Raw genomic sequence first — 18,643 nt, 5'->3', positions numbered from 1 at the left:
TCAGTCAGTCATCCCACCCATCCATCCCTCAGCCAGTCAGTCAGTCATCCCACCCATCCTTCAGTCAGTCATCCCACTCTCCATCCCTCAGCCAGTCAGTAGTCATCCCATCCATCCATCCCTCAGCTGGTCAGTGAGCACAGCCAGATTTGGTGATGGGGCTGTTGGGGTGCCAGGCATTTGAGGCTGTCTGAAACTTAGAGATGAGCTTACTGCTATCAGTGCCACAAGGACAACTACATTTTTCTGTTGCCCAGTTTCCTCTTCCACTCAAGCTTCTGCACTTCATCAGCTACATCTTAACAGTAAAGGGTAACACTGGGCTTGGAAGAGAGAAGGGGTTCCTGGGTGGTGCAAATGGTTAACCACTCAGCTCTTAACAAAAAGGTTGGAGGTTCGAGTCAACCCAGAGGTGTCTCGGAAGAAAGGCCTGGTTATCTACCTCCCAAAAACTCAGCCACTGAAAACCCTATGGAGTGCAGTTCTTCTCTGACACATATGGGGTCACTATAAGTTGGAACTGACTTGACGGAAACTGGTTCTTCTTTTTTTTTTAGGGAGAAGAAGGCTTGGATTTTTTTGGGGGGAAAGCAGGCTGTTTGATGTTGAAAATCAGTGGTTCTTGATAAATAAGACAGAGAGCAAGAGAGAAGGGAGACCCTTTGGTAAGAGCCGTAAATACCAAATGGTTTCACACTTGGTTCATGGCTCCTTTGGGAGTGTGAAAGCCCAACATATAGCAGGTAGCCACTGGGGATGGTGGCTACTTATCACCAGTAATTCAGCATCATATTGAACACGCCCTTATGGGAATTCCCTGTTAAAACAAGGCCACAAACAACTCATTCTTTCCTTCTTGAGTAATATCCCCGGTTTGTATTGTGAAATAAACTGAAATAGTGGAGAGCTGAAAGGTGGCACCAAAATGGCAGCAGATGCTCATCCAGGAGCGGAGGTCTATGTGTGGAGAAGCTGCTCAGAAACCCCAATGGCTTCAGCCCAGGAGCAGTCCTCTGGGACTCAAAGACAGATCTCAGCCATGTCGAACCAACCCTCCCAGACCTTCAGGCTCCAGCCCAGGACTCTGAGCCAGAGGCAGCATGGTGAAAGCTGCCCCCTCCCCACCAAATGGGGCCTCTCCTATTACCTGCAGCTCAGCACCTCCTCCGGCTTCAACAATTTGACAGACTCCATTTTGGGCTCGGTGCCCTTCTCCATGAGAGACTTCAGCTTGCGCTCGTAAGAGGTGTCAGGCGTCTTAGTTGTCCAGTCTCTCATGAGAGTACTCCTCCGTGGGGGGAAGATACTATCCTGGTAAATGGGATCTATACTGTTTTGTCGATAGTATGAGCCTCCCCACTGAGAGGACTCCATGGCAAGTACATCCTTGATGTCTAAATCTGAAAAGAAACAGATGCTAGAGATAAGAGGTATGGGAGGCAGGAGGAGGATGAAGGTTGAATGGATGCATGGGCTTCAAAACTGGACCTGGTCTGAGATAGAAGGTCTTTTCCAGGCTTCAGTAGGGTCTGCTTTTTAGCATTTGCTTAAGCCTTACTCATCTTTTCCTCCCTCCTTTCTCTGCCTTCCCAATTCTCTCCCCTTCCCTCCTTTCATTCCTTCTATCCCCTTCACTCAGTCTTTTCTCTTTTCCTACCCCAGAAGGACTTCACCCATAAGGAATTAGCCTGGAGGGGGCTTGGGAAGGTATAAGAGGAAATGCACTTTGAGCTGGATTTTAAGGGACAAATAGTTTGCCAGATGGAAAAGGGAGAATATTGCAGGCAGAAGGAACAGCATGTGCAAAGGCACAAATGGGTGAAATGAAATGAACAGGGTCTGAAGGAGAATGTGGCGTCAAGATTGGAGGAAGGGTCATTAACACCAAGGATTTCATTCTACTTGGATCAAAATCAACATCCATGGAAGTAGCAGTCAAGAAATCAAATGACATTCAAATATCTGTAACTGGAGTCACTGAAGAGAGGGGGAGAGAATGTAGAACTAAAAAAAAAAAATTGAAGAAATAATGGCCAAAATTTTTCCAAATTGCGTGAAAACCATAAACCCATAAATTTTAGAAGCTCCACAAACCTCAAACACAAGAAACATAGAAATATGAATTCAGTTACATCAAGGCATATCATAATCAAATTGCTTAAAACCAGTAATAAAGAGAAAAATCTTAAAAGCAGCCAGAGGCAGGAAAAAGACACATCACAGAGGTAAGAATGACAGTCAACATCTCACTGGAAACAATGGAAGTGAGAAGACAGTGGAATAATGTCTTTAAAGTACAGAAAGAGAACAACGTGTCAATCTAGAATTCTATACTAGGTGAAATAAAGACCTTTTCAGAGATATAAAAGTGGAAAGAATTTATCACCAGCAAACCCACAACGAAAGAAATGCTCAAGGAAGGCCTCCAGGCAGAAAGAAAATGATACTCGATGATAATCTGGATCTACACAAAGGAATGTTAATCTGGATCTACACTAGAAATGTTAAGTGTGTGAATAAACATAAAAATCTCTTCATAATAATTTAAAGCAGGAATAATAACAATATAATGTGGGGTGTATAACATATGGAGAAGTACAATGTATAACAGCAGCAGTCTGAGGCTGGGGGGAGAGAAACGGAAACATACTCTAGTAAGTTTCTTATGCTCTATGTGAAGTGACATAACTTGAAGGAAAAGATGTAGGCTGTAAACTCTAACTAAATCAATCACTAAAATAATACAACAAAGAATTGTAGCTAATAGGCCAACAAAGGAGTTGAAATGGAAAGCTGAAGGAGACATAGACAAAACGGGGAAAGAAGCTGACCAAACTGGAACTTTTTTCATCCTTTGACTACAGAACGGAGGGGAACCAAGATCTCAGCGGCAGCCTAACCACGTGGCTTCTCCTGCTGACTTGGGTCTGGGTTGGGCCCACCTAGAGATTTTGCTGGGAGGAGAACAAGGGGTCAACCACATTTGTGAGGGGGAGTGGTGAAATAGGCTGGAGACAAACAGGAGTGAGCTTCCTCAGAGAATTCAAGGGAGGGGAGGAGATGAACGACAAGGGAGTGGCCTGTGGCACCAACGTGGCAGCGGGCTGCTGCCTCCCGGGAATGGCAGTGTGGGAGTCTGTCGAGTCAGGAGAGCAGGTGGGGTGGCGTTTCAGAGCTTTCATGGAGTGAGTGGGAGTTTGTGTGAAAATAAAGCGAGATGACAAAGGTGAAATTGTCTGCTGTGAGAAAAATATATGTTGGTGTTGTTACTGTAATTCTACTAGCTTTGAGGATTCTGCATCCAGAGGGAGTTACATATCCTTCATTCAAAAAATTCATAGGGCCTGCGATCCAGTTCAGATTCCATCCTACCCCCTGACTGGTGCACCTTTAGTAGACTCCCACCTCCTAGTCCAGAGTGGGGGGATGGTGTACACCATAGGTAAGACCCCCCAGGGCTCGAACTCTACCCCTTAGCAGCTGGGTGTCCTGGGATGGGTTACTTTCCTTAATTGCCTCAATTGTCTTGTCTGTAAAATGGGAATATACTTTCTAGCATTTATAAGATGATTAAAAGTTCTTCCAGCATTTTTGAAATTGCTCACAAATGTTATTTGTTGTGGTGGTAGTTGTATAGACATTATTATTACCACCAGCCTTAGTTCAAATCTGCAGGCAAATGCAGATTTTAATTTTGTGGACATCACAACGCTGAAAATATGGAACAGCGAGAGTCAGATGTGACTGTGCAGACTGACCCAAGTACTTTCTCTCTCAGACTGTCTCCCCTGAGTTGTCACATTCCAGCCCTGGAGGTGGCAAGGAATGTCTGATGGCCTGATGCCGTTCCCCACAGACCCCTGCTCATACAGGGTCACTCAGAACCATGGCATTCGAAAGTGGAAAGGGCTCACTTTGCAGACAGGGAACCCGGGACGCAGAGGCGATCTTGCTTTTGACATGGACACCAATGATTTGGGGGCTGAGTGAGGGTGGTGCAGGCTAGAACCAGATAGCCTGTTCTAGAACACTTATCTTGTCTCCCCTTGACTCCTGCCTTACTCCTTCACTGGCTCCAGGCCTTTCCTAGAGGCTGTTTTGTTTTAAATTGACTCCCAATGCTGGGTCCTTCCTTCTCTTTTGAGGCCTTTTACCAGCCTGCAGAAGGAGCCCTGGTGGAGCAAATGGTTTAGCACTCAGCTGCTAACTGAAAGGTTGGTGGTTCAAACGTACCCAGTGACTCTGTGAGAGAAAGACGTGGCAATCTGCACCCGTAAAGATTACAGCCCAGAAAACCCTACGGGGCAGTTCTCCTCTGTCACACTCACATGGGGTCTCCATGAGTCAAAATCGACTCTACTGCACCTAACAACAAGAAGCCAGCCTGCAAAGGAAGCTTCCCTTGGTCCTGGGTGCCACACCTGGATGCACAGGTGGCTCCCTGGCTGCCTCTGAGCACCTGCAGCACTTGCACTGGACCATTTGCTGCCCCCAGTGGCCATTGGTTGTATTGCATTAGAAGAGAGAGGACGCCTTCAAGCTCCGTAAGTGTGTTTGTTTTGGGGTGGGGGAGCGGGGAAGGAGAACGCAGAGGACCAAATAGCTTCTAAGTCAGCCCACCCTGCTGGCATCCTTGTATAGTGAGATGAAAGTAATTGTTTAATCAGTTGGTATAAGAGTTTCTCTTAGGGAGGTGACTGCCTTTGTTTAGGAAGGGAAAGAGATAGTGATACAAAGAGATCTCTCCAGGTAAAGATTGAACGGGAATATTTGAGGTGAGAAATGTAGAGGGTGGAGGAGCAAGAGACAGAGAGAAGGGCCAGGACTAGGGCGAGGCAAGTAAGGTGTGCCGGGTGCAGAATTTAAGGAGGCATTCACTTCCAGGCTTCTGCAAGTGCAGTGTTCGCACCTAAGAGTGAGTGCCTCCTTAAAATGTATGCCCTGAGCACCTCACTTGTCCCATCCTAATCCCAGCCCTGGAGTTGAGCATAAACTTTGGGAGACTGCCCCCTGCTGAGAAATGTAGCCAGGGAACAACTCTTGGTGGCAGGGGAACAAAGGACTTTGAAGAACAAGGATGTCTTATAGTTGACTTCTAATTTTTTTTACAAGAAGTACAGCTGGAATTTTCCTCGGAAGCAGTGATGGCGAGACTTCATCTCACATACTTTGGACGTGTTGTCAGGAGGGACCAGTCCCTGGAGAAGGACATCATGCTTGGTAAAGTAGAGGGTCAGCGAAAAAGAGAAGACCCTCCATGAGATGGATTGACACAGTGGATGCATCAAAGGGCTCAAACATAACAATGATTGTGAGGATGGCTCAGGACTGGGCAGTATTTTGTTCCATTGTACAAAGGGTCACCATGAATCAGAACCAGCTTGACGGCACCTAACAATGACAACAGCAATGTTATTTATACCTATTTTAAGTATTTGCTAACTTTCCAAGGGTGGTGTTACAGCTTTAAGCTTCTAGAAAAAGAAATCATTTATGATCTACATTTGTGGTGGCAAGAATGAGGAACAAACAAGGAGCAACCACAAGTACCAGGAACGAGACAAGAAGTCTGCCCTTTAGGAGTCTGACACTGGAGAAAAGCTTGCCATAACTGTGGCAACCTTACTTCCCTGCCGTAAGAGGGGAAGAGAAAAATATAGACCCTTGAAAATGGACTTCTAATATATTTGGTGCATAATTCTGTGATGTAATTCTTTCCTTCTGTTGCCCCCAAACCTTCAGTAAAGTCAGCTTATATACAAAGACCTCGTGTGAGAGGCTTGGGGAGAAACCAAGGAAATGAGGTATGGAGCAGAGAGAAGAGAACAAACATCTACTGCAACAAGACCTACAAATGCTCAGGGGCCCAGTAGGGTCAGGACTTTGGAGCCAGATAGAACACCAGGAATCCCAGAAAACCTGGGAAAAGGACTGGTCTCCCCATTAGTATATGCTAATCTAATTTTATTTTTAGAAATAAACATTGTATTTTTGGAATAACTTTAGATTTATAGAAAAGTTGCAAAGATAGTAAACAGAGTTCCTGTATACCCTTCACCCAGGTTTCCCTGATGTTAACATCTCGTGTAACGTTTGTCAAAACGAAGACATTCACATTGGTACGTTACAGATTCCCCCCCTCCCCAGTTTTTCCACTACCTGCACTGAATTTAGAGTCAACTGTATTGAAATCTGACAGGCAGGTTCCCTTTCTGAGAACTGCAGATAGCCCAGGAGCTCCAGGCTCAGCCCACCTACCTCTCCTGCACTGCTCACACCCGGCATGGGACTGGGGCAGCTCAGAAGGTGTGTCTGCCGTGGTGTGCAACACGTACGTAGACATGGACTGACAGCCTCGCCCACCCCACCTGCAGCCCCAGGGCCCTGTGCTCTTCCTGCTCGATGCACGTGCTATCTGCACGCTGGATACTGTGCATGCTATACTGGGCGCTTGTCCTGTGCTGGCTTAGACGCCCAGCAAAGGGTCCGCTGACTGGCTGCCCAGGACTCCAGCATTTCCACTAGTTCTTCCTGTCCTTGGAGCCGAGGCTCAGACGTGGACCTGGGGAACAGGCATGAGCAAGAAGCGGGGGAGGTGATGCTTAGCAGTGGCTCCTGCTGTAGGAAGAGGAGTTTGGCCAGCAAGCAGCTAAGGACTCTGGTGAAGTCTCTGGATCCAGGAAAAAGAGCAAGCAGGAGCTACTTGGGGACTTCCCTCTTGTAGGGGTATTTCTCACTGCCCCCTCCCTCCCTCCTTTCCTCTCTTTCTTCCTCCTCTTCCCCTCCCTCCTTCAATCCCTCCCTCTTTCCCTCCCTTCCTCTCTTCCTTCCTTCCTTCTTTCCTCCTCCCTCCCTCTACCCTTTTCTCCCTCTCTTTTTTTAAATAAAATTAGTCAGTCATACACACACGCACAAAGCCATTTGCTACAACTGCTTTGGCGTATTTGGTGAATTAAGAGAAAAGGCAACAAAGGACTTTTTTGTTGGGTAGAATGGGGCAATTTTATACAGAAGAACTGGCAGCACCTGCTCACTCTTTCCTTGGGTTAATTGGAATCCCTTCTAGATCTTTCTTTTACCATACACCCTGTCCCAAGCGGCTAGGGACAAGGAATGTGTAGGTTTTTCCTACACCATGGTACAGCCCTGCTGAGAATTTTAGCAAACACTTGACTTAAAGGAGCCATGTTTTAGCACTGGTGGAACACCTACTCTGTCAGGTATTGTGCGAAGTGCTTCTCACGCATCATCTCTCCACGGGCCCCCAACTGCACTGTGAGGCAGGGAACTTCACTGCCCCATTTAAGAGATGAGGAAACTGAGCCTCAGAGATGGAGGGCCTTGCCCAGGGTTACACAACTGTGTGGTAGTTATAGAGTGGAAACCGGGGATCTGTATAATTACGCCTGCCCTTTCCTATATACGCGCAAAGTCTGGCAGGCTCAGGCCAGCAGGCTCGGAACCTTCTGGAATTGACATTGTCACAGAATCTAATGAACTAGATAATTTGGAATGAATGAAGTTACACTCTGCCAGAAAGTCTCTAGGAGTCTGGGACACCACGCTGCCTCCCAGGTGTGGGCCAAGCCTTGACACCCACTTGCCTCGGGTCCAAGTGCATCCCTCACCCCCCAGTGTGATCCCTAAAGGTCCCCCCAGTGGGGTTCTGACTCCTTGTCCACCATTGGTGATGTGGGGGCTGCTTCTCTGAGACCTGTGTGGGCTTAGTTGCCTCTGGGAGGAGAGTGCTCTGGAGGGCTCCCCTTACCTGTTTTCTTGGAGCTGTCCTTGATGTAGTTTCCGGGAACCATGCTGAGGCGTTTTCCCTTTTGCTCCAACCTGTAGAGCCTTTGGTACATGGCAGCGTCTCCATCTTTCCTGGGGCTTTGCCGTGAGACCTTGGAGGAAAGCAGGAGAGAAGTGACACCATGGGGAGGAGGATAGGGCTTGGTTTCTCCCATCCCTACCCAACCAGTTGCCATGGAGACAAAGCCAACTCATGGTGACCCCATGTGTGTCAGAGTAGAACTGTGCTCCATAGAGTTTTCAATGGCTGATTTTTTTTAATTAGATTGCCAGGCCTCTCTTCCAAAGAGCTTCTTGGTGCACTTGAACTTCCAAACTTTTGGTTAGCCCCTGAGTGTGTTAATCATTTTTGTCAGACAGAGTCTCCTCCACCACCCCTATACTGTGCTATTTCAGGGGTTTGCTGAAGGGGCAGGCAAAGGGGACAAAGGGGGGGACTGTCTCAGGAGCAGTGGAAGCGGGCAGGGACTGCACGTTGGTGCTTGCTTATTAACTCCCCACTTTGGTCCCCCCATATCTCAGGTGGAGCCCATGAGGTGTCATGGGAACACACCGCCCTCTGAGTCAGTTAGCTTTGGGGTTGCCGTGTTAACTGTGACTGGGGAGCAGCTGATTGGGACATGGTATTCTCGTCTGTCAAGTGGCATTCCTGAGTGTTTTGGTGGGAGACAGGCAAGAAGGTAAGACACGGCAGCTGTGAAGAAAGAAGCTGCCCCAGGGATGCAGTTCTCACTGGAGTGGGGACATTTGCTGGGAGCTGGGAGGGTGTGACTCATCGAGTGTTAGTGTGGGGCAGGAGTGGATGTCAGAGCCTTAAATAAAAAAGTATTGTACAAAGCAGAGTGAACCCTAATGTCAACTGTGGAATTTAGTTAATAATTATAATGTATCAGTACAGGTGCAACAGTTGTAATGAACGCACCACAGGAGTGCCACATGTTAACAGGAGACACAATGAGCAGAGCGGAGGGGCACATGGGAACACTGTACCTTCTGTATACTTTTCTGTAAACCTAAAACTACTCTAAAAATAGTCTGTTAATGTAGGGAAGGTGAAAGTAACTGTTAAATGCTATTTCTGGACCATAAATAAGAAAAGTGCCCACTGAGTCCTAGAGTGAGGTGGTTGCTGTGATCAGCAGAAATTGGGAGGAGAGAAAATTATCACTGATCCGGGCAAGTCAAGTACGATCGCCAAGCAAACAACTTTCTCTGTCTCATTATTACTGTTGTTCAGGATCAGCTAAAGAAAATAGTCTCACTTTTGTAAAAATTACTAAGATAACTAATATTAATAGTGACATTAGTACAACTATTAAAAAAAGTAGCCAACGTGGATGAACCGTGAAAACATTATGCTGTGTGAAATAAGTCAGTCACACACGGACAAATATTATGGTCTCACTTACATGAAATAGTTCGAATAAGCAAGTGTACAGAGACCAAAGTTTATTGGTGGTTACGAGGGTGGGCAGGAGGGACACTGAGCTTCTGTTAAGGGTGGTGGGAAAATTCAGAAAGAGTCAATGGTGATGGTTGAACAACTTCATGAACTTAACGTCACTCAGCTGTACATGCGGATTGTTGAAATGGCAAATGCTTTGTTATCTGCGTATTTATCACAACAAAAAGTGGCGAGATGCGGTGAGGTGAGGAGCAGACGCTCCTTCTCAGTACAGAGGCATAAAGGGGAGGTGGAGGCCGACCCCAGGACAGCAAACAAGTGTTTGGGGAGTGGGTGTGGGGGCTGTGTTACCTGCCCAGGGAAAAGCACCTGGCGGTTTCCTCCCTGCTGCTGTTTCAGGATGCCTTTTATTTTGTTCCCTTCCGTCCCACTTGCTTTACGAAGGGTCACCACTTGCTTGGATTTGTTTTTCTGAAAAGACAAGGGAGGAGAGCCTTGTAGTCACCCCAAGGGGCACAGACCACCCTCTGCCCCACGAGGAAGGTCTGGGCACCGGTCTAGGAAAAGCTCCCTGGTGAGTGGGCCAGCCTCCCTCCTGAGCCTGCTGTAGCCACACTGTGGTCCTCGCATCCCCTCATGCTTCCTCTGCCCCCAGTCAGCCTCCAGTGTCCATGCACAACCCTCCAGAACGGCCTTGTAAACCCCAGATCTCCTCTGTCCCTCTCCGCCTTGGAATCTGTCATTGGCACCCTGCCACCCTCATGTGAGGGTCCCACTCCCCAGCCTGGTAGGAATTCCTTCTGGCCCCCAAATGGCCTTTCTAGCTGTGACCCCAGGCTGGAACCACCGGAAAGCTGTACTGTCTTTCAGCAAGTCCTGCTGTTTTACATCTCTAGGCCTTTTTCCACCCAAGATTCTCCCTCTGTCTCCTCTCCCCATGTCCATCCCTAGACTGCTTTCCTAGAGCCCTCTTGTCAGACGAATCTTGCCTTTCTCTTTCCCCAGGTGCTTCTTGCCACTCATCAAGGAGCTGAGCACACCCTGCCTCTAGTTGAGTTCCTTGCGGATGTGCCTGGCCTTCCAATCCGCTGAGAGGAGGCAGGGAGCACAGATTCACGTGGGGTCTCCAGGACCCAGCATTGGGAAGAACCTAGAAGAGGTGCATTACGGGGTAGGCCAGCCAGGAAGCGTTCCTGTCAGTTTATAAACGGGGAGGGGAAGAGCTAAAGCGTCACGGGAAACGCACTGAGATGGAGAAAATTCAATCTTCTTTCAGGGGCATGCGACTTGTGATCATGGGTGACACTGGCTAAGACTGTGGTCTCGGGGTCAGACCTCCTGGGCTGGAATCTTGCTCTATTGCTTAGTGGCTGGGTAACCTTGGGCAAGTTCCTGCTCTCGCTGCGGATCAGTTTCCTGACTTGAAAGATGGTAATGGTAACAGGATCTACCTTCTGGAGTTGTGAGACATAAAGGAATGAATAAATGTGAGTACGAAGCCCTCCATTCATGTCAACAATCATAATGTGGGGATGAAGGAATGTCTGGATAAGCCAGTTGGGCATGAGGGAGGAAATCACCAAGGACATAATCATGGATTGAATTATGTCCCCCAAATCTGTGTTGGAGTCCTAACCCCTATACCTGTGGCTGGCTTCCTGGGTGGCACAAATGGTTTGCACTTGACTGCTAACCTAAAGGTTGGCAGTTCAAACCCACCCAGCAGCACCACAGAAGGCTGACAATCTGCTTCCGTAAAGATTACAGCCAAGAAAACACTCTAGAGCAGTTCTACTCCATAACACATGGGGTCGACACAAGTCGAAATTGCCTCCGTGGCAATCGGTTTGGTTTGGTAAACCTGTAGATGAAACCCTATTTGGACATAGGGTTTTCTTTGTTGTGTTAATGAGGTCAAATCCTAAACCTCATCATTTCTGAGTGATATAATGAACATGTTGTTGTTGTTAGGTGCCATCGAGTTGATTCCATAAAGACCCCAAGACACAGAGTAGACCCCATGCCATAGGGTTTTCTAGGCTGTACTCTTCACAGGAGCAGATTTCCAGGTCTTTCTCCCATAGAGCTGCTGGGTAGGTTCAAACCACTAACTTTTTGGTTAGCAGCAGGGTGCTTAACACTGCACCCCAGGGCTCCTTAGACATGGAGATACACAAGCACAAATGGGGAGAAGACAGATGCTATGTGAAGATTGCCAAGGAACCAAGGAACGCTGCCGGCACTGCAGAAACTGGACGAGGATTTCCCCAGCGCTGACAGAGAGGCTTTCTCTAGAGCCGGTGCCCTGAATTTGGACTTCAGCCTTCTAAGCTGTGAGAGGAGCCCTGTGGTGCAGTGGTTAAAGAGCTCAGCTGCTGATGAAAATCTCAGCTGTCTGAATCCACCAGCCGCTCCTTCCAGACCCTATGGGGCAGTTCTGCTCTGTCCTATAGGGTCGCTGTGAGTCAGAATTGGCAGCAGGTTTTTTCTTCGTTTGTTTTTAGTGGCTAATGATCGTGAACATCTTTTCATGTGTTTGTTAGTCACTCGAATGTTCTCTTTGGTGAAACGTCTGTTCATGTCCTTTGCCCACTTTTTGATTGGATTGTCTCTTTGTTGTTGATTTGTTTAAGTTTTCTGTATATTTTAGAGATCAGACTCTTGTCAGACATGTCATCATCAAAATTTTTCCCCAGTCTTTAGGTTCTCTTTTTACTCTTTTGGTAAAGTCTTTCGATGAGCATAATTATTTAAGTTTTTGGAGGTCCAGTTATCTAGTTTATCTTCTATTGTTCGTGCATTTTTAGTTGTCTTTGATAGTGTGTTTAAGCAAAACACAGGATCCCTTGCTTTTTCCCTATGTCATCTTCCAGGAACTTTATAGCTTTAGTTTTAACACTTAGGTCTTCAATCCATTTTGAGTTAGTTTTTTGTGTATGGTGTGAGGTATGGATCCTGTTTCATTTTTCTGCAAATAGAAATCCAGTTTTGCCAGCACCATTTGTTAAAGAGACTGTCTCTTCCCCATTGAATGGACTTTGACCCTTTGTCAAAGATCAGCTGTTCATAGAAGGATGGATTTACTTCTAAGTTCTCAATTCTGTTCCATTGGTCTCTATATCTGTCGTTGTACCAGTACCAGGATATTTGATTACTGTGGCTGTATAGAAAGCTCTGAGATTGGGGAGTATGAGCCCCCCTACCTTGTTATTCTTCAATATTGCTTTAGCGATCAGAGGCTTCTGCCCTTTCCCTAAAAAGTTCGAGATTATTAGGAGCGTCTTTAAAAATCCAAACACTTCTGGAAGGGTAATGGTGCTTTAACATTTAATTATATGTTCAATTTAAATTTGTTTCCTCCCTTGGTCCAAAATCATTTACAATAAAAGCCACATGTAAGGTAAAGCCATTAAAACATTATTAGAATATCATGCTAGTGAAAGGAGATGGGACCAAACATATTAACCATAGGAGTGAATATAATTACTGTGGTTAAATATTAAATTTAGTTCTGAGCAACATAGCATTCAAGTCCCCTTCCAAAAAATAAGTAGAAAAGGGCAGGCTATCAGTAAATCGTTAGCACCTTAGTGTGAAATATGTTTATCAGTTATGTTTCGCCATGACTGGAGGAGTTGACACTAAAGATTTTGTGACTATAAATGATAAAAAGAGTTGCTATTGAGTTGATTCCGACTCATGGAGACCTTGTGTGTGTCACAGTAGAACTATGTTCCATAGGATTTTCAATGGCTGATTTTTTCAAAATTTTTAGATCACCAGGCCTTTCTTACAAGGCACCTCTGAGCATACTTGAACCTCCAGCCTTTTGGTTAGTAGCCCAGCGTGTTAACTGTTTGTACCACCCAGGGAATCCACAAATGATAAGCCCATAAACCAAATGGGGGCTTTCCTGAAAGGCAAGGGGTGACAGACTGGATAAAGCAGAGGAAGTGAGGTAAGTTATGACGTCTAACAAAACCCATCAGCAGGGGAATTGGGTAAATCTGAGTTTGAGCCTTGGCTCTGCCCTTTAGTAAAACCTTTTCATTACTGAATTCTTTTATGTTTGTAATTTTTTGGTGACATAATGTTTTTTCACTAATGGAATACATACTGAATCATTGAGAGTTGGTTATTTTTTGTTATGTAAGATGGATTTTTATAAATGTTTTGTGGTACACATATGTACCAGTGGGGTCTGGAGGTAGGATAGGTGGAATGAAGCAGGGAAGAAACCATGCAACTTTGGAAAACATGGGGCAACGTATAAAGGCACCTGCACTGGCTGCACGTGATTGTTGCTCGAGTCTGCTTCTTCTTAGTGCTGCATTCTCTGCGTTGCCCTCTAACAGCTAAATGCTTTCTAACCTGTTGGAGCCGGACGTCATTTGGCATCTCGATGACTCCTGGCTTGTTCCTGACCAGAAAGGAGGGTCTTCCTCTTGTTATTCTTGAATATTATCTAATCCCCCAAACCATAGCTTCCCAATAACACACAGGAAACCATAAACATACTTACAAGGCTTATCTTGCTGTTCCGAAACCCGAGAGGTAAAAAATGTAAGCGGTACTTACATGTGCCATTGATCGTACAGTACGTCCAGGACACGTGCTTACACTGTAGTGCGCCTGAAAATAACCTATTCACTTGACTATTGCCTCTCCCCCAAAACCAAGCCTTCCCAACAACACCAGGAAACAGTAAATATACTTACAAGCCTTATCTCGCTGTACAGAAGCCCAAAGAGACAAAAGGTTTACCCAATCACTCCTCCAGGATTATACCTCATACAAAAACCTCTCAACCCAGAAATACGGCACCCACAAACTTCCTTCTGTTTTACGTAGTTACACAAGTCCCAGCCCCAACTCCAGCTCGTACTCTAAGTGGTAAAAAAGCCTCCCCAGAAACCGCAGAGGAGGAAAATGTAAATGATATCTGTATGTACCAGGAGGGGTAAAAGGGTTAACCTATGTGACCTTAAGCAAATTACTTGTCTTCACGTCAGCTTCTTTATTCTTCAACGGGGGAGTAATGACGCCCACCTTGTAGCCTGGCTGGGAGTGGTCGATGAGATAACCGACCTGCAGTGCTAGGCACAGCCAGGAAATGGTTAATAAAAATTACCCCTGTGATGAAGATCATCAGGAGTGCTGTGGACTGCTATTTTCACCCACTTTACTCTAGGGGTGGGGGCATTCGAGATCAGGTGGTGTCCTCTCTCTCTCCATGGACATGGCTACAGATAATGAACCTTCCTCAGAGCCTGGGAGATCTCTGGGGGACACTGAGGCAAAATCGACTGCCTTCATTCCCAGAGAAAGAGGGGAGGGCAGGTTCGACCAGCTCTGATGCAGGGTGGAAAGGAAGAGGTGTGTTAGCCAGAGTCTCAAGGGGCATGAGAGCAGTGGGGAGGGAAGTGGCCAGGGACAGTGGGAGAGATCCCATCCTGGCATCTAAGCCCTGAAGCTGCCACCCCTTGGCCATTCTTGTGTGTCCACCTGGAAAACTTGCTTCCTCTTGCCTTGCCTCCGCTCCAGCCACTCTAGCACCCGCGTGAGGTCAGACATGCGCCTCTCCTCAGCCGTCTTCCACGTGGACTTGCGCTCGGTGGGCATTATGTTCTTCAGGTCCTCTGCTTTCTCGGACATGATGGAGTCCTGGTGGGGCCTCGGGTGAGAGGGTGGCCCTCTCTTACTCTCTTGATCCCTCTGTCTCTACTCGCTGACTTGGATGGCTCAGAAGGTAGGGTGTGGCCTCCAGCTGTGAACACAAAGGGCAGTGTTAGACAAAGCAGCTGGAATATTGGCCTTAAAGGGAGGGGGGTCTGGGGAGGGGCTATTGTGAGGTCATTGTCAGGCTTGGTGGCTGGCCCAAGGGTCAGAGTGGAGGTGGGACATTGGCTGCTGCCCACCTTTCCCCCTGTGGCCCTCTGTAGGCACTGTCTCACTGCACTCTGCCACAACCTCCTCATGCCTCACCACCTCCACTTCCACACAGGTCTTGCCAAAACAAAGGTCAGCTCACCTAGCTCCCTTTCTCAAAAACTTTCGATGGCTCCCTGCTGCCTATTAAAAGTCTCAAATTCCACGTGTGACACCCAGGCTTTCCAGAATGAACTCCAAGTAGAACAAGGCTTCATAGGCTCAATTTCTCTCCTATTCACGCCTTCACTTATCCATGTAGGTAGTTATCAGATGCCTGCTATGTGCCAGACACTATGCTGGTGATAACGTACAGAGTAAAAACGTAGCCTTAGACCTCCTAAAGCATATGGGCTAGTGGGAAAGACGAGGCCGCAGTCAAGGAATCACCCTATGAATGCATAATGACAAATAAAGATGAGCTCTCTGAAGGTATGGGAGTTAGTTCTACAAAAGCCCATATAATGGAGCCAGACTTGGACAGGGCAGTGGATAATCACACTTGGACAAGTGGGCTTCAGTGGAGCTCTGGACCAGAAGGACAAGCATGTGCAAAGTCCCTGTGGCAAGACAGAGGCATGGCGCATCCAGGAACAACAGAAGGCCCAGGTGGCTTCAGGTGGTGAGAAATGATCTGTACAGGTGGGCAGAGAACAGCCATGCAGGATTTTGGAGGCCACAGCGAGGGATCTGAGCAAAGGAAGACAATGAAGTGATTCAACTAGGGGAGGAGGGAGTGACGAGATCAGGTTTCCTCTTCTGTTTTAGTAAAGTTTTACTGAAGAAAACTATATATACAGAAATGTGCCCAAATCACAAGTGAAGACACCTGTGCAGTCAGAACCCCAGGATTTTCTCTCATGCCCCTTGCTAGTCACTATCCCAGGGGCAACTTGACTTGTATTTCCATGGATTTGTTGTCCCTGTTTTTGAATTCTCTACATGGAATCATGCACCATGCACTCTTTTCTTTCAGTTACAATGTGTTTGTGAGATTTGTTGACAAGCTCACTGACTGAAAACATCACCCACAGGGTAAGCTTCAGGCTGCCCATCTTGCTGCTGTTTTTCAAATCCTGTGGGCTTTTGTGCTTTCACACTTTGTCTGTGCTCTTCTCTTGGGCTGGAGTGTCCTTTCCTGATTCCTTCACCTGGAGAAGCTTCCCTCATCCTTCTCTTGTCAATGCCACCTCCTCTGAGAAGCCTTCCTTGGCTTCCCCCAAGCATGATTCATTTCTTCTCCCACCGTGTCCCTCCAACACATTGGTCACGATTCTAAATTCAGCAGCAAGGTCATCAGTTAGTGGTTCTCACTTTGACTCCTAAACTCCTGGACACCAAGTTCCATTCAAAACCAGCTCCACCAGCCTTCAATCTCCATGAACACAGGGACCATGGTGTTTTCACTCATCCCCCACCCCAGGCATCTTGCACAGTCCTTTGCACATATACAGTGGATGCTCAGTGCATATTTGTTGAATGAATGAAATAATAAAGGAATGACTACCAACAGACATTTACAGGGTTTGATAGAAACTGAGAAAACAAAACCGATTACTAACATAGTATTGACAAGAACACAGGAAATGGGGCACTCATGTACAGCAGGTCAAGAGAGGGAACAGATTATATTTACCCCAATCCTTGTAGAAGAACTGTTTTTTTTAATTGTGAGAAATCATTTTTCAAATGCTTAGGATAGAAGGTGGACCCCTGAGGATGTCCAACTGTGGGCAGAACTATTTTGTATGAAGTAAGGGGAGAAAGGTTTCTCTGCTGCTCTGAAGTCAAGGAAGAGCAAGGGCGGAGCCATGAAGATGAAGAAAGGCCATATATGCTACGATGTGACCTTCCCCACCTTCAGTCTTCAGTGAATTTACCAAGCCTAGGAAATGCTTGAGCCTGAGTGAGATTCGCATCTGGATTATCATGGGGCAAATGTGAAAGGACAGAAGTGGAAGGCAGAAGTGGGAGCCGGAAGTCATAGACTCTAGAAGCAGGGATTGGAGTGACAGGTAAAGCCAAAGCAAGCCAAGGATTGCCAGGAACCACCAGATAAGAGACAAGCAAGGGAGGATCTTCCCCTGGAGCCTTCAGAGAGATCACGGCCCCACCAACACCAGGATTTGGGGGTTCTAGCCTCCAGAACAACTAGAATGTACAACCAGAATGCTCCTTAGAAGCAAGGATGGTGAGACTACGTCTCCCGTACTTTGGACATGTTGTCAGGAGGGACCAGTCCCTGGAGGACAACATCATGCTTGGTAAAGTAGAGGTCAGTAAAAAAGAGGAAGACCCTCAAGGAGACGGATTGACCCAGTGGCTGCAACAATGGGCTCAAACGTAACAATTGTGAGGATGGTGCAGGACCAGGCAGTGTTTCGTTCTGTTGTACACGGGGTCGCTATGAGTTGGAACCAACCGGACAGCACCTGGCAACAACACCAGCCTCCAGAACTGTGAGACAATAAATTTATGTCATTTTAAGACACTCAGTTTGTGGTACTTTGTTAGGATGGCCCTAGGAAATGAATACAACACTACCCCATGAGCGACCAGAAACCAACAAGGTGAGCCCTAGATCAGCTCAGCTCACCGCCTGGAGAGAGCTGCCAGGTCAAGGCACAAGAAGAAGAATCACAGGTGGAGCCGGCAAACACCCTGAGTTGAGGAGATGGAGCTTACGGTCTGGGGGAAGCAAGGTGGCTGAGGGACACCACTGGAGACGAGAGAACCACATGGGGAGAGAAAGCCGACATCACTAGATGGCCCCCTTGAGGATTTAGCTGAGCACACATGTGTGAAGAAGCTGCTTGATGCCAGGGGAAGAACCATCTGAGAAGATGGAAGGAAGAGCAGCTGGCCAGAAATAGCACATGTTCCCACCAGGCAGACCCGAAAACCTCATAAACCATGGGGCACTGAGTAGGGTGACTCAGAGTCTTAATCAGTAACGGTGAATAACTGGCTGTACACAGAATGCTGCTCTGCTACTACCTAGCAAATCTTAAGAGCAAGACCGGATATGTAAATTATAACCCAAAAGTGTTATTTAATAAGACCACTACCTGAAAGAATCAAGCTATTTCCAAATAGTTTAACTGCATTCCTGAATAAAGCACAGGAATATTTTTAGGAATACAAAAATATCCAGTGCCAAAAAAAAGTAAAATTGAGAATGTCTGGCACCCAGTAAAAAATATTAAGATGGAAAAAAGCAGGAGATATAATTCATAAAGAGGAGAAAAATCAACTGAATATGGCCCAGAACTGACACAGACATTAAAATTAGAAAAGACATTAAAAGCAGTTATTATAACTTTACTTCTTATGTTTAAAAGTTAGGGAAAATCAAGGAGTTCCGGCAAAATGGCGCTCTAGGCAGAAGCACCACGCCGTCCCTCCACAGCAAAGATCCAAAAAACTAAGCTGAACAGAGAATACAACAATCCTGAAACCCTAAAACATCAAATAAAGAGATAAAGAACTCAGCCAAGCACCAAA

General features: G+C 46.6%; 1 protein-coding gene across 1 annotated transcript in view; it reads right to left on the bottom strand.

Moving 5' to 3' along the window:
• CUNH16orf78 (chromosome unknown C16orf78 homolog) overlaps positions 1-14,866 on the bottom strand; it is a 17,109-nt gene extending 2,243 nt beyond the window's left edge. Inside the window, exons 1-4 of the mRNA XM_004371696.1 lie at positions 14,717-14,866; positions 9,563-9,682; positions 7,769-7,898; positions 1,148-1,400 (exon numbers count right to left, since the gene is read on the bottom strand). Of these exons, the coding sequence (XP_004371753.1) occupies positions 1,148-1,400; positions 7,769-7,898; positions 9,563-9,682; positions 14,717-14,866 (653 nt within the window). The remainder of the gene's footprint in view (positions 1-1,147; positions 1,401-7,768; positions 7,899-9,562; positions 9,683-14,716) is intronic.
• Positions 14,867-18,643: the final 3,777 nt, after the last annotated feature.

The sequence above is a fragment of the Trichechus manatus genome, unplaced genomic scaffold (genome assembly GCF_000243295.1).
Source record: "Trichechus manatus latirostris isolate Lorelei unplaced genomic scaffold, TriManLat1.0 scaffold00014, whole genome shotgun sequence".
Classification (NCBI taxonomy): Eukaryota; Metazoa; Chordata; class Mammalia; order Sirenia; family Trichechidae; genus Trichechus; species Trichechus manatus.
The sequence above is the reverse complement of the archived record's forward strand: the minus strand, read 5'-3'. Positions and strand labels throughout refer to the sequence as shown.